The 16,327-nt window shown below is 40.7% G+C and overlaps 1 protein-coding gene across 1 annotated transcript in view; it reads right to left on the bottom strand.

Moving 5' to 3' along the window:
- The window catches only part of TMEM255B (transmembrane protein 255B), a 66,344-nt gene extending 50,026 nt beyond the window's left edge, over positions 1-16,318 (bottom strand). Inside the window, exons 1-4 of the mRNA XM_015637556.1 lie at positions 16,182-16,318; positions 9,972-10,003; positions 9,494-9,669; positions 4,807-4,869 (exon numbers count right to left, since the gene is read on the bottom strand). Coding sequence (XP_015493042.1) covers positions 4,807-4,869; positions 9,494-9,669; positions 9,972-10,003; positions 16,182-16,318 — 408 coding nt within the window. The remainder of the gene's footprint in view (positions 1-4,806; positions 4,870-9,493; positions 9,670-9,971; positions 10,004-16,181) is intronic.
- Between the last annotated feature and the right edge of the window lie 9 nt (positions 16,319-16,327).

The raw sequence follows: 16,327 nt of genomic DNA, 5'->3' as shown, positions 1-16,327 counted from the left end.
GGACAGACCATGGTAGACCATTAGGACATTCCAAATCTCTTCCAGAAAGGCTTAAAAAGAGGTGTCAAAGCTGATTCCTGACAAATAAGGCAGCTAATACCCAAGACTACACCATCATGCCTATGGGCCATCTATACATAGGCTGCTCTGCTCTCAACTTGAAACCAGACAGAATTATAGTATTATATCTTTTATAATAGCCTCAATATTATAGAAGAGAAATAATACCTTGGTAATTACAAAAAAATTGCCTTTGCATTTTCTGCATTTCCCCTGCAACAGTAAAGGTTTCTTCCATTTATTTGCACAGGAACATCAAAGATATTCTCAGGGGATCTATAGAATTTTAGTGGTCTTTTTTATTAAAATAAGCTGCTTTAATTAGCCTAATATGTGGTATGAAATCAATCAGAAATTAGTATCTTTGATCAAAATCTGCACTAAAGCTAATTTCTTCTAGAATGTTTGATTTGCAAACAGCAAATGAAACAGAACGTGTTCGAAGAGAGCTAATTAGGTGTATATATACACCAGTATTTTGGGGGGAGCTGTATATATTAATAACCATTACCTTTTCATAAAATGCCCAGTGGGAATTTTCTTATGGACATAATTTACAAGATATATTGGTTTTGAAAAAAGTGAAAGAGGTTTGGCTCTTCTGAAAGCTGGCTCACACATGTAACTGCTTCAAGAAGTCCTCTATTCTGAAACAAATATAAAGTGTGGTGTCAAGAAAATGATCAGAGATTTAAAATACTACCTCACACAATGTCAGTGCAAAACAGGGATGCTTGTGTTGTCAGGGAAGTCTATCAACTGACAACACAAGAGAAAATCATTGCTTTGTTTCTCCAACTTCAGCTATTGTATCTTTTCAACACTTCATTTGAAATCTAATTCTTGTTGACAGAGCTGGGGAAGCAAGTATATTAAGAGACCTAAACTTAGCATCCCTTGAGAAGCCTGAATAAATAGCTTTGCTTTTTCTGTGTGCAGAGCTCCATGTTTGTACCTTCCTCATGTTTTCAAATTCTGCTTTGTTGGAAGCACTGCCTCCATCTCTCTGAACAAGTCAAGGACCAGGCTGAGCACTAGGCTCATATCTGAGTATATCCTAAACATAGTCAGTGAGAAAATCAAATATTTGTTAGCATGAAGAAAACACGAGGAAGACTCAGCAGTGGATGACTTTGGGTGTCAGACCTGCTGCACACAACTACTTCCATCCTAAGTACCAAGGTTTATGCTTACTCACTATCTCATGAAGGGTCACTCCTGCTCCAATGACCCCTCCCCATCCTCCCTGTGTCCTTTTTTCTCCTCTACCTCCTCCCATGCCCCTCCTGCCCACTCTCTGCCACAGCTGGGCTGCTGTCGTACCTCCCATTGCCCCAGTGGAGCTTTTGCAGGCAGCACTGTGATATTGCAAATATTCAAAACCCTGGAAGCTATTATGCTGCCCTTGAACCTCCCCCTCACTCTGGTAGGCAGCACAGCTTCAGGGTGCTCATTTTCAGCCTTGCAAGCAGCATGGCTTGGTGAGGCTGGCGTTGGAGAGACGTGTGAGTGGAAACTGTGAGCCACTGCTTGGTGTATCCATTGGGTTAGCTAAAGCTGCATGCATGGTGTCATATCAACATTGCACATTTAGGGAGTGATTCATTTCTGGGTGCAAGCTCGTGCCACCTTCACATATTTTCTGAGGAGAAACCTGTTAGAGCACTCTCTCAGCACTATTCACTGCTCTCAGCACAACTCTGCTGCCAGGAGCCCCCTGCACACCCAGCCTTCCCCACTTCTATATGTAATTTCATCATCTCATTTCCCAACTGGAAATACTCTGTACTGCAATGTGAGGAGATGGCAAGTGAGCAAACAAGTGAGAACACTTCATGTCTTACAATCAAACCCATTTGACTTAAGCAGTATCATGTTTTTCACCCATCTGGCTGGACTAAGTGTGCCTTTGGAATGAAATATCATACAGCTGTACACTGCTCTTCAATCCATAGCTGCTCTGCAGAGTGCAGGAGAGGCAAAAAGGGACAGCAACACATTATGCTTGAAATGCCTTCTGTTTGTCCATTAGAAACATCCCAAACCAGTGCACATCTTTAGTCAAAGGGAAATTTTCTTCTACTGGTGCCAAGCTTTGCATATCAGAGCCAAGCACAAATGCTAAGAGCTGAAGTGAAATCATGCTAATCAATGAAGCAGAGCCTGCTTCTTCAAGCAGCAGTTCCTTTGAATTAAGGGTTATACCTTGGTCAGCACATTGAACTCCCACTGTGGGCTCTGGGATGCCAAGAAGGAGGTCAAAGAAGTGCAACATTATTAATGTCATGTTTTAAGAACAAACCATTGCCCACTCTGCCTAACTGTACTTTTGTTCTTTCTCAAACTCCGTGCTCATCAGTTACTGAGTGCTGGGCTTTTGCTGTACTGGTTCTGCTAATCATTATATATTTTATATTGCATTTAGCATTTCATCAACCATGAAAGAACCTGGACTTAAAATGGATGGGTAATACTGAAATGGGACTTCAAGACAAAAAGAGAAATAGATTTAAGTGGAATGGTCAAATTGAAATAGACTTTTTTTCCCTCATGCAATTGAATTTGCATTCATTTTCAATTTAAAAATAATAATAAATAAGAAATTAAGTATTGAGTCACTACAGGGGGCAGATAATTGTCAGAGCTACACTGGGTTAAATTCAAATTATACTGCAGTAACTGCTCAAAGGTAGTCTAGTTAAAATAGAATCAACTGAGTAAGCAATTTCTTTTCCTTTCCACTCCCTTTTGCCCTGATGCAATGCATATAATTTTTAGGTACAGGAATATAACATTTATGCTACATTTCTGTGCTTACATAAGCCTTTACTGATGGCTGCATATTTGTTAAAGCTGCCCTAAACTCTCCCAAACAAATATACTCAGTTATGTCCCAGGGAATAACTACAGCTTTCTGTTGTAAACCCTTTCAATCTCATTTCCACCTTTAAAAACCATCTGCTCAGCCTCAGAAAAGACAGTGTTAAAAGACCCACTATGGGTTGTTCTTAAGACAAGAAGCATAATTAAACTTTCTAGTTATTCTCTTTGTTCCCCAATCTTTCCAACAGCCAAATCATCTGTAAATGTTATAAGCTGAAAGAAGTTTTCCTTGTTCCATGCTGGGAAATGCAGGCAGGCACTAATCCCAAGCATACTGGACACTTATGTCTCCACAGTCCTTGTGTAAATGACACAACATATCCAGGAATACATACTTTAACTGCTGCTTACACACCTCATGGCTTTTTCAGACATTTTACTTTTCCTAAGGACAGAAGCATAGAAAACCACGAGGCAGATTAGAAGAAAAGTGAAAAATCAAACATCCCTAAAATGTTATGCCTGTTAGTAAGGTAGCATGAATCTGTGGAAGATAAAGATATTTTCATCTGTGTAGCACTGAGCCTGCAATTTGGAATGTGCTGTTCATCCTGGCCTCTGATGCAGAAATCAGGAGCAATAGTTCTTAATTAAGCTGTTTTGTTAGTAGAAAATTTAATGACACCTGACCTACTGCAGATTTTTGTCTCACAAGTCATGCCCCATTTGGATTCTCTACTTTTAAACAGTGGTGAACTGACATTGCAGCCTTTACCACTATGAGGGAAATAAGTTGTAATTCTCTCCTCTACACACCCATGGAATTGCACACCTTAGAAGTCTCTACCTCCCTCCTGAATTTGCCTGAAATTGGTTAACATATTCAAAAAATGGAATGAGGTACGGAAAAAGACAGAGACAATTATCACAGCTTTATAAATCTTTTTTCTTTGTGAAACCCAGCTAGAAACAGAAGTTAAAAGCAAGAGAATTCTTGCAAATGCACTACTGACACTTGCAGGTAATGCAAAAAAAAGAGTGATACTGTGAAGGTGTGATATTATGACTACTTGTAAGTAAAGTAGTTTCTTGTCAGCAAAATGAAAGCTAAATCCATCAGTTCCTCCTCTGAGCTCAACACCACTTTTGATTTATACCAGTGAAAGCATTATGAAATTAGTCATATTTCATGATGCTTGTCTATAATCAGTCTCCTGTCAAGTTCCCATTGGACATCCTGTTACTCAACCAAGACTGTTACTTTTTGCAAAGAGGGGAAGGAAATTGTTAAGAATTTCTACAAATTCCTTCCTCCTTCTTAGACCTTCCTTTACCCAGATGCTCCAAGGACTTTCTATGACTTCTTCACATAAATAAAAGCAAAGGATTTGGGAAGTCAAGCTAAATCTGCAAACAAATCACATGGCATCTCAGATCCTGTCTGACAGCCAGGCAATATTGATAGCAAGAGCTCTAGATTTTTTCTTCTACTTAACACATACAGTTTCAGGAAAGTGTTCCTGACTTAAACTTCCTGCACAGGATGAGATCATCTGCTAGATTATCATGTAGCTTGTTGCTGCTCAAACTGCTATTTTGCTCTCTTCCTATCCTTTTCCCAGTTACATGGTCCTGGCCAAGCTCTGGCACTTAAGTGATTCTACCCTCAGTCAGTTCAACTCACTAAACCAGGAGGAAAGCAAATTCAGTGAAACAATTTTCCTTTGCCTTGTACAAAGGAACTTACTGGTCCGTTCATGCTTCTCTAAAACTTCTCAGAAGTGGTGAAACAAATGACTGACATTTTGAGGCAGATGAAGCAGATTTAAGTTAACTGTAAATGCCTGCTTTTCATATTTGATACACTCTGATTTAAAAAATAATAAAAAAGAAAAGGAAAAAATTTAAAAGGCTGTTACTTACTATTTGTCTTCTGTTTTCTACCAGGTAGATGCCAACAATCCCTAGGAAAGATCCAAAGCCAAGCTAAGGCAAAGAACAAAACCAACAGAAATACATGAGGTCAGCTTATCTGGACAACATACCAATACATACAGTGATATCTGAGCTAATGCACCACACAGATGGGATAAATGGGAGCAGGTCAAGGGAAAAGGTGGAAGTTACTGTTGGACATAAGTCATATAATGAAACGAGAAATGGCCAGGACTGCAGCTTTTTGATAGTTCAGTGCAAAATATGTCATGTAGTAAACAGAAATCTGTACAGACACGCATCTATAACCTGACTACTGTCATGTATACTTACACTCTGTAAGGAAAAGCTAGGTAAAGTCAGAGAAAAAACCACTTACATTTAGTCCACACATCATAATTTTTGAAAATTACAAAGCTTTAGGCTACTGCAGACATTTTTTCTCAAAAAAATGTATGTGTTCCCCAAAGTTCAAACCCTTAGAGTTACACTTGTTTGATTTTAATGAGTAGACACTATCACAGAACCCAGAGAAAATCCTTGTTAAAATGCTAAAAAGACCAGCACAGTCAGCTGCATCACTAAGCATCACAGGAGAGATGGGGGAGGAAGGGACATTCTAGTAAGCTGGCCTTAATGTTCCAGTATTTTTTCAACATTGGGGTGGTAGGAAAAGACTCCTTCTTATGATGGGCACATGAAGGTTTGGAGCAGTAGAAACTCCTTGAATTCACAGTTCCAGCCCCTCTCTGTAATGAGGCCTCTGAACCGAGCTCAGAGCCTCTCCTCCAAGCACAAATTAAGTTTTTAAGGACTACATGTCCCAGCCAAGGGCTTAAGCAATGCCCGTAAATTCCTTGCTGTTACGCACAACTGCTCACAGCAGAAAGCAAATCCCCTGCAAGCACTTTGCTCGCTCAGTATCACAAGAGGAATCCGTCACTTGCTTTCAAGAATGTAGGGAAAGGAGATTTGCTCTTGAGTGCTTTGGGAAAATTTATGTGAAAGGGAGGCACAAGGACTAAAAGCAGAGACTTTGAAAGAGTGGGCAAGTGCATCCATGCTGACAGCTAAATACTAGAGATACTTGGAGCTGTGAGCAAGGACACTCTGTTCAGGGGACAGCAACTTTGTAAATTAAGATAACTACATCAAAATTACATCTGGTTCCAAGCCCCATTTTTCATTCCAACAGGAGCAATCCATAAAGCCTCATTTATGGCTGATGGAGGAACACAAAATGAGTAATATTCATGTGAATAAAAAGAATGACCAAAACCAAAACAATAGCAATTAAATGCGAAGGAATAGAGCCATAGAGATCATGATGAAAGCCACAGCATTAGTGAGATTGTTTTAAGGTCATATGAGTTAGTTTTTTGTCTGCTTAGACAACAGGCTGTTTGGGAGCTCTGGGAGTCCATGTCAGTATGGTGCTGAGACAACTGGACCCTGTTGAAAGAGAATAAAAATAGCGAACAAAAATATTAAGTAAGTAGTCACACAGAAGTGACATTAAATATTTAAGTATTAACAGTATCAATAAGGAAATGAGGCCGAAGCAGTTCCAACTCTGTCCTTGCAGACCATTCCAAAAATGCAGTCCAAACAGATGCTCAAGCAGTAATCTACTAAATGCAGATACCTTCCGAAGCATAACATTATATTAACTCATCTACACACAGAAATATTTTATGTTCAATTATTTTGGATGCATAAGTTCAGGTAATAACTAGATGTATTTAGAAAAAAAAAAGATTTTTTTCAAAACAAATTACAAGTGACCACATTTGCAGGGAAATTAAGGCACTTAACCCTTCTTGAACCTATAGGAACTTGGCAGAAGCCAAAGTGTATTATGGATCTAACCCTGAAAACCTGTTCTGTAAATACCTCTAGAAACAAGTAAATCTATGCCAGTGGATAGTGTTATTCATCTTCATAGGTGTCCTCAAGACAGGGTTAATTCTGCATGGTTTTTAAAACCAGACTTTCTTACCCATGGTAAGTGGAGGTTTCATCTCGTCTACCAGCTGTGAAATTAATATTTTACTACTGACGTCTACAAGAACTAGACCTTATTTGAAATAAACAGTCTGTCCTCATATTCTTGCTTTTCTCTGAGCCCAGCAGTTAAATACATAGTGACAAACTCACTCCCCTGGTATAGGTATCTGAAAGTCTGAGATCAGGGTTTACTGGTTTTCTAAGCTCCCTCTACTGTCAGCAGAGAAGAGAAGCACCTTTCGAGGGCTATTCAGCACATTCTGAAAGAGGTGATGGTGAGAGGGGATTCTGCCCCTCTACTCTGTTGTGGTGAGACCCCACCTGGAGATATATATAAATGTGATATATATATACACCTCAAAGATGATGAGAAGGCTGAGGCACCTGTCCTATGAGGGCAGGATGAGGCAGTTTGGGTTGTTAAGGCTGGAGAAGAGAAGGCTCCAAGGAGACCCAATTACTGCTTTCCAATTCCTAGAGGTGCCCTATAAGAAAACATAACGAGATAGGACAAAAGGCAATGCCTTCAAACTGAAAGAAGGTAGGTTTATATTAGATATTAGGAAGAAATTCCTTACTGTGAAGGTGGTGGAACTAGAATAGGTTGCCCACAGAACTTGTGAGTGCCCCATTCCTGGAAGTGTACAAGGCCAGGTTGGATGGGGCTTTGATAACCTGGTCTAGTGGAAGATGTTCCTGTCCATGGCAGAGGAGTTGAGATAACTTTTAAAGGCCCTGCCATCCCAAACCATCCCACGATTCTATGACAGTCCGTCTGCCAATGCTGCACTGGAGTCAGTCACTTCTGGCAGTGAGGCAGAAACACAACAGTGCTGTCACACACCTCTGACCAGGCTTTTGGCAAGATACCATGAAAGATTTTCACATTACTTTTAATTCTTGTTAAATGATTGTGAATTTTAATATCTTGATGGCATTTACATTGGCAATTACCTATTACTGTTTCTCAGTTACTTCAATAATCCACCATGTGTGCACAAAAAGAATTCTGAATTTTATGAAAATTATTTGGTTTCAATAATATTTCAAAAGGGAATATTATTAATAAAAGGTTTTGTTTTCAAAGTATTCTAATAAAGACTTGCTTTTCTGTTTGGTTATTAATGAAAAAAAAGACTCAAAAAATATTTTAGCAGGTGATATTTATCAGAGGAGTGAGTAGACATGTTATTATTACAAGAAACTAAATGCTCTTTTGTGCACATAGGTTTATTATTGCACTTGTTAAAAACAGCAGTTTATAAATGAAACTTCTTTCTAGGGATGAATGTAAATAACATGGTCTTACAAAAGATTGCATGTCAAATTATCAGTATTAATCTATCAATTTTAAGGTAATGAAAGGAAATATCATTCTTTTAAGGTCATATTTTTGGAACTGCTTTTTGTTCTATTTTTAAAACACCACTCTTTATAGATCATTATCCTAAAATTATCTTCCCGCAACCCTTGTTCTCAACACAACACTAAGATGTAAGAGGAATTGTTTAGGAGGAACAATTCTAACTCACAAATTATTAATGGTGTATACACAGTATTAGAAGATACATATCCCTCTTCCCTGGGCATTTCATTCCATAGAGAGCAAGAAATTATGGTACCTTGTGACATTGGCAGTAGTGTGGAGCCACACACCTAAGTAGTGTGAATTTGTTTCTTCACCTTGCAACCCCTTACTTCCCCATGGCTGACTCAGCCCTTATCTATCTTCTGTCCACACTCCTCATATTTAAAACTCAGCCCAGGTGGTTTTTTTGTTTGTTTGTTTGTTTTTCATTCTTGTTTTTGTTGGGGTTTTTGTTGTTGTTTGGTGGATTTTTTTTTGTTTTGGGGGGGATTTTTTTGGGTTTTTTGGGGATTTTTTGGGATTTTTTGGGGATTTCTTTGTTTTGGGGGGGGGGGGTTGTTGGTTTTGTTTGGGTTTTTTTGGGTTTTTTCTCCAACGTTGACACTTTGGGATATAAGCAATCCCTTCTCCTGAGATCAGAAAGGGCCTGGGGGTTGAACCAGCAAGGGGCTGGCAGGGTTACTCCTCCCCAGAAGTCACAGAGGCACCACAGGGCAAAGCAGGCAGAGCTCAAACCTTTTGCCCACTGCAGAAATGCTTTTAAGCAGTCTGTTCCCAAGGCAAAGACAAGACTCAGGGTTTTGGAAACAGGACCTTGTATGAGAGAACTGGCAGCAAGCCTGCACGGAAGGATGTTAGGGAGAAGCCTCCACGTGTCCATTTGCAGGGCTTTCCCTGCCATGGACACAGCAGAATTCCTGGCACACAGACACAAGCAGAATGGCTCTTCCTTCCATCAAAGCAGCAAACTTCTAAAAGGTTGTTCAAATCTGTCCCATGCCTACTGTCCAGTCACACAGACACCCACCACCAGTGGAGTGGGTTCCTGAGCCCAGCACAGTGCAGTGCACTGCAACCTTGGCCTCCCTCTACCCCTAAAAGCCTCCCCTTCAAGGCACTTCACAAAAATAGTTTACCCCCCTGCCTAGAACAAAATCAAAACAAAGCAGCATCTCTCTCTTGTGAAATGACACAGGACTAATGGTCTTCTTTTATTTCAATCTATCAGAGCTTCCCATTTACAGCTGATAATAATTTGTTTGGATGTACCTAATATTCCAAAATGTGTTTTTTACTTACAACAATGCCTGGGTAGTAGCCTCCCACGGTAACATTTTCTGTTCGTGTGGTAGCTGCCAGACCTATGGTCAGTATGAAAACAGACACCACCAGCAGTGCGACTGTGAACCAAAGCGAAGTCTTCTTCCTTTTTGCAAACTGTCCTGTAGGGAGTGGGGGGAGGGGAGGAAAAAGAGCTTTTCATTAGAATCATGGCAGAACAAATACAAAATGAAAGATTTTCTTCTGTTAATGCTTTCTGTAGATTACCCTCTGTTGATCTCCCACTAAGGAAAATTGCTGCAAGACAACAGAAGGAATTAAAACCCGCAGAGTTAGCTAGAGTATAGCTTAATGCACACACATTGGGTACATGCATGAGGTAAGTTTTTATTAAACTGAATTGTAAGTCAGTGACAATGATAATTATGCCTTGTCTTCAGTAACATTTATAGCTGTTGTTCACACTGGCGAGATCCTGCGGGTCTTAAATTCTTACCTGTGCGAAGTGCCAATTTGACTCTACCTGGCCTGAACATAAAAATGAATATTTTAAACAGGATTAGCAGGCACTCTGCATGCTATCATGAAAATGAATGTGCTCTCCATATTTACTGGGGTAGGAAATCTGTATCCTTGAAGCAAAGCTGTAATAGAGTTTATCAGATAATGATACATGAGACTTTTCTAACAGTGGCTGCTCAGTGAAATCCTTTCTGTTTCACTGGGATTTGGATCCAGATATCCCAAAGTGAAAACCAGCACGCTCACCTCCAGCTTGCAGCCTGCTCCAAGGCACTTAACCTTGTTAGCCAGTGGCAGATCTGAGCTGTAGCCAGAGGTAACTCATACCAGGGCCCCAGCCCATAGCACAGACTTATGTAAGACTGATTTTAAAAACCCATCAATACATGACTCTAGCTAACAAAAGACACCCGAGTGAATCAAACTGTGGTCCCCATTTTTGGTGTTCTCACTTTGGCAGGAGCAGCACTGGGCCATGCGATGCCATGGGACCACGGACTGCGCCTGGGCAGGACGGAGCTCCTGAGAGAGCACAGCCTGGCCACAGCAGGGCCAGTCTCTCTCCCTCTGAGGCCTGACTGCCCAGCCCCAGGACAAGGCAGAGATGGTGATGTTGCACTGAAGACTGGAGGCAGCAGCCCTCAGCAGGAAGGAGGAGATGAGAGGGGAAGGCAGGCTTGCGTGGGTCGGGCTCTGGGGGCACTGCTGGAAGCAAAAGCAGGGAAATGCAGGAAGGACAAAACACAAGCAGAAGCCATTTGCAATGAGTCACTTCAGTTCTGTGGCCGTTTTCAAGTCATGTAACTCAGTTAAATGTTTATAGTTCAAAAGCCAGACTAGATTAGAGATGTTTGTAAACCAAGTCAAATCATTTCAATCAGAAGAAAAATTAATTTATAATAACAAGCTGTGTTTGCTGACATTTCTCTAGCAGAACAACAGTCAAAGTTATTCCAGTCTTTTAGTATGAAATACAAGCAACTTTCCTAAAGACAAATACCATCTTTTGAGCTTACACAAGTCTCTTTCACCTGCATGGCAAAGTCCTCCTGCTAAAGATAAAGAAATAATTCCTAAGACTTGCCAAACACCTCTTCTCCAGCCCAAGTCTCTGCTGTCTTCCTCTGGCAATTCCGTGTTAATCCATGGAGGGTCACTGGGCACATGGAAGCAGAGAGTTTCTTTGTTAGCAACCATTTTTTCTCCAAGTGTGTGGAGTTGAAGACAATTCTTCCAGTGAAGCCAGCTCACATGGCCAAGAGGGAAAACTAGATTTCAGATGTGCAGCTCCCCAAATCAGCTGTCATTCCTGCAAACTAAAATGATTCATCAAATATATCTACCAGATTGTAAATAATATCTGATGCCCTTGCCATACCTTATCATCTCTGAAAAGTCATGGAGATTAAGGAATCTGACAAACTGAAGAAAGGCAAATGCTCCACCTGTTTTTTAAAAAGGCTGAAATGAAGATTCAGGGAATTATAAACCAACCAACTTCACTTTGGTTCCTGGGATGCTGGGACCAAAAAGGTGGAGTAAGTTCTCTTGCAAGACATTTCTGGGTACAGAAGGAAAAGGTAACTGGCAACAGTCAGGATAGATTTACCAGAGCCAAGTCATGTCTGACCAGCCTATGTGCCAGCTACAGCAAAAAGACTGGACTTGAGGAACATTTGATGTCTTTTGCTTTAATTCTAGCAAGGTTTTTAACATGATGCCAACTCCTGAGCAAAGGAAGGAATAATGCATTGCAATGATACAGGTAAGGGGCTGACAGGCTGCAAAGCAGCTCTGCTGGAAAAGACCTGGGAGTATTGGTAGATGACGAGCTGATCATGAACCAGCAGTGTGCCCTAATGCCCTGTGCAACAGAATCCTGGGCTGTCCTAACAGGAGCATCATTAGTAGATCAGAGGAGCAACTACACCTATCTATTCAGCACTTTTTACACAATATTTCACTCAGTTTTGGGCCCTCAGTATAGGGAAATAAGTAAATTAACAACAGTGAATTCAACAGGGGACTGCAGAGAAGGTTAGGGGCTGGTACTCTCTGCATGAGAAGAGGCTGAGGGAACAGGGCTTGCTCAGACCAGAGATGAGATGACTTTTGGCAGGGCTAATTGCAGTATTCCAATTCCTTTGAGTTGTTGACGAGAGAACAGACCCAGACTTTTCATAATGGTGCACAGCAGGAGGAAAAACGACAGCAGACAAACTGAAATACAAAGAAGTGTCTCAGACTGGGTATAAGGAGGAAAAAAACCACAACATTAGGACAGTCAAACATTGGAACGGGTTTCCAAAAGAACTTGTGCCCTCTCCAGCTTTGGAGGTTGTCAAGATTTAAGCAGGAAAAGCACTAAACAACCTGGCCTGACCTCATAGTTAACCCAGCTTTGAGCAGGAGGTTAGAATTGCAACTGAGGTGCCTTCCTACCTGAATTCTTCCATGGTTTTATGATGGTCAAGACAGATAGACTAAAATTGGGTTGGGTATGTGTGCTCATATCCACTGATGTGAAACTGCAGCTGCAATGTAGACATACTCTAAAGGGCCATTGGAACACAAACCTTCCCAAAGCCAGTGGGGCAGATGCTCCTCAGCCAAGACTTCTTGAAACCACTGAAAAGTGCCTGAGGAGCCAAGCCTCCACATTTTCCTCAGGGTAGCACCTCTACTGGTAAGGGCTGATAATATTGGATGGAGATAAACTATGGGTCCAACCCACCCTCCTGAGTTCTGATTATGAATAATGAGCTTGATGGCCCTGACTAAGTTTGCTGGAAAATGTCTCAGGACAAGCATGCTCTTGTTTGTAATTGGAGTAAATCTGATGTAGATTTAGTGACAGAATAGAAGAAGATGTCATTATAGGTAGGGACATTTTCTGGTATGAACTACATTTTGATATTGAAACTTACACATGCCAGAAGAAATTTATGAATGCAATACTCTTCAACCCTCATATTTATTGATCTTTTACCACTTGCATCTCAAAATAGAGGCAAATAGCCAATTGTATCTCCCCTTTTTCTTAGTCCAGTATGGAAACTCTGATAAATAACCATGTTGTTAGCTGTGAACTCCACCCCTAAGAGAGATACGTGCAGCAGCAAAGAAATGCTCTTTCTGGAGAAGAGGCTGGCACATGCAAGGACTTATTCTCAAAGACTTTCACATGCTCAGAGATGGGTAGAAATCAGGCCTAAATTGTTTTTTATCATGGCTGTTTGGCTTTCCTTAGCCACAACAATAAAAATCTTTGCTCTATCAAAATAAGTATAATTACATGCATGTAAGCCACCATCATACTGGGAGGCCTATATAATATTTGCAAAGCACCTTAATATCTTCAGAAGTTACAGCTGCAAGGGGTTCCCACTATTAACTTCCTTTTGCAATTTCAGTCATGTTGTGTCCCAAGATTTTTCAAGCCTTTGCTTTCTGCTGTTTGTAGTTGTTCCCATGCAGTCTATTTGGATCTGCTTTTAATGTACCTGCCAGCCAAACCCCAGTGCCAGACTCAGAAGCCCTGTCTCCAGCTCAGGCAGTGTGCCTGGCCCAGTCTTCTTCCCTGACACTCTGTGGCAAGGCTTGGACTGAAGGCTGGCCATATACAAGAACAACAGTTAAATTAAGAGCAGAGGAAATATTGCAGTCAATATTTGTAGCCTGAATTTTCTTCCAAAACCAATGTTCCTGGAGTGCAGGAAACAGTTAATGGAGGCTATTCATTTCCAGTTTTTCAGTACTGAAAGTAACTCTCAGAATAATTTAAGTCTCAGAAATATTTTGACATACCTTCAACTTCTTTAACAATGATTTGGTATGAATATTATTAAACTCCTAGTCTGGACCTTAATGCACTTTAATTATAACTTAAAATTCTTATATTTAGCATACCAAAACTCAAGCTTGTAGGAAGAGACCTTGTCATCCTTATTAGCATTAGCTTGAGGCTGGGGTCAAATGAGGGTATGAGTATGTTATTAGCATCTATTGGCAATATTCTTCAGCAGTTTTGGCCAGTGAAGTATTGAGTGAGTCTTGGGCACTGAGGTTTTTGCAGTATTAACTGCAGCAATAGGCACTACAGATAAATTAGAGAGGTGACAGAACTTCCACATGACTGGCTTGTGCTTTGCCTGGCGCAGACCTAAACTGTGCACAAAATGGAACAGTCACAGAAAACACTCTCTGCTTTGCTCACTAAATACCTCTCAGGAAAGGTATCTGTTTGAGCCCTGCTTCTGCAGGGGAAGGTGAGAAAATGCCACCAGACAAGTGAGAGAGACACCAGACTGCCGCCTCCTTGGGACAGAGAAAGGCCTGTGAGGAGGGAAATTGAGATCACCCTCCAGAGAGCAAAAATAAAAAGTGCCTGCTGAAGACCACACTCTGCTGCACTCAGAAAAAAAACTTCTGTCTGTTCATCAGCTGCAGAAAACAAAATTGTATTACAATGCTCTGTTTGCCATGGGTGGGGTCTAAATTAAATTTGTAGGAAGACTATGGGAAAATGAATAGTTTTGTGGGGAGGGTATGCATCAGATTGCAAAGTGGTGGGTCTAATGATGAATAGTAGGGTCTGGATTTGAGCAAAGAGTGAGTTTAAAAGGAGAATGAACTAATTAATGATGAAATATGTCCATGGTACAGAATATGTCCAGGGACCAAGGGAAAAAAAGAATAGAACGAAACAGCATCTCTCCACCTTGGAAAACCTCCATACAATCTGCAGCTGAACCAAAAAAAAAAAAAAATCTACATTTAGACCAAAGAAACTTTACTTTGCTAACTTCATTACTTCTTTTAAAATCTATCTTCAGACATCATAAAGTTAAAAAGTGTGGCATAATTTTTGGTGAGGAAAAAGGTCGCTTTAGGATGCAGCAATTAGCTGGGATTACAATGACATTTGCTGAATATTAGCACGACGTAATTCCATACCTTCTTTGATCTAGTTATGGTGATCAATTTTATTATGTAATGGATACTACTAAAAATTGTGACAAATTTCAGAGAGCAGCATTAAGCACACAGAAGAAGATAATTTAAGTGGAAATTCACCATGGACAAACCTTAGTATCAAAGGTATCCTCTGTTTTGCTGCTATTGAGAAGATTTTTAGGAGATTTTTAGAGCTAGATTATAAGTTTTTAATTACTGCAATGCTCACTTCAGTGCCATCTCTCTCTCAACTACAGTTTTGTGTATTTTAAAAACTGTTTCATGCCAGTGAAACTGAGTTAATCCTACATTGCCTCCCAAAATTAAATGTGACGGATTGAGATGCTTAAAAGAGATACTCACACCTGCTGTTGGTGATTACTTTCCCTTTTTTGATTAAATGCTTGACTTGTCCAGACTGCTGAACTAATTAAAGCAGATGCAACAGCACTCATTTCAAGCCACAAGACAGCAGCTTTTATCAGGCCCATCTCTTACCTTTATTATTAATTTGTTGAGTAAGATTCTACGAGTGCTCAAGACCGGGGGAAACAGTTTACAATTCTACTACAAAATATCCATACTGAACAAAATGAAAAAGCAATCCCACAAGCCCTGATATGCTATGTAGAATGGCTATAGTAAGTGATACCCTGCAGTATTACTATGACCTCATTGTATTGGCAGCAATTGTTTCACCGATAAATAATTTAATGAGCAGCTAATTACTAGTTTAAAGCTGGCATACAGATTCTTCTTTTTCCAGTGACTACCTAAAAGTGTTTTAAGCGCATCTTCCATGGCCCCACTTTCCACACCAACATAATTTTTCTTCCAAGTTTAAGACATAAATTCCGATCTGATATATTTTTCATCCAGCTGTTAAGATCCTTGAGTGCATAGCAAAGTCTCTGCTTATCCTTTCCAAGGCTACACAGAGTAATTCCAAGCAATAAGTTCTGTATTTTCTAAACTTTAACAAATTCCGCTGGAATAAGGAAATACTTGACCTTTCTTTTGCCTGTGTGTTCGTATTTCAGGACGTACGCGGTAAACACAAGCCATTCAACCAAGAGAACCGAGGAAGGAAACAAACCCAACACCTGTCCCCAGCCCTGCGGCCACCCCCGCCTCCTCCAGCACAGCCACGGGCCAGCACGATGATGGCTCTCACATTAATTTCCTATCCTCGTCCCGTACCAAGCAATTTCCTATCCTCGTCCCGTACCAAGCTATTCCTCCGAAACCGGTATTTTTAAACACCTCGGCTAGCGAGGATGAGAGGCGGCGCGCACTGGATACCTCGGGTTGAGCTGTCCCTGTGCCGCCGCTCTGCGGGGCACAGCCGGGGCACAGCCAGAGCATAGCCCGGGT

The sequence above is a fragment of the Parus major genome, chromosome 1, assembly GCF_001522545.3.
Source record: "Parus major isolate Abel chromosome 1, Parus_major1.1, whole genome shotgun sequence".
NCBI lineage: Eukaryota > Metazoa > Chordata > Aves > Passeriformes > Paridae > Parus > Parus major.
This window is presented reverse-complemented; position numbering and strand designations above follow the sequence as displayed.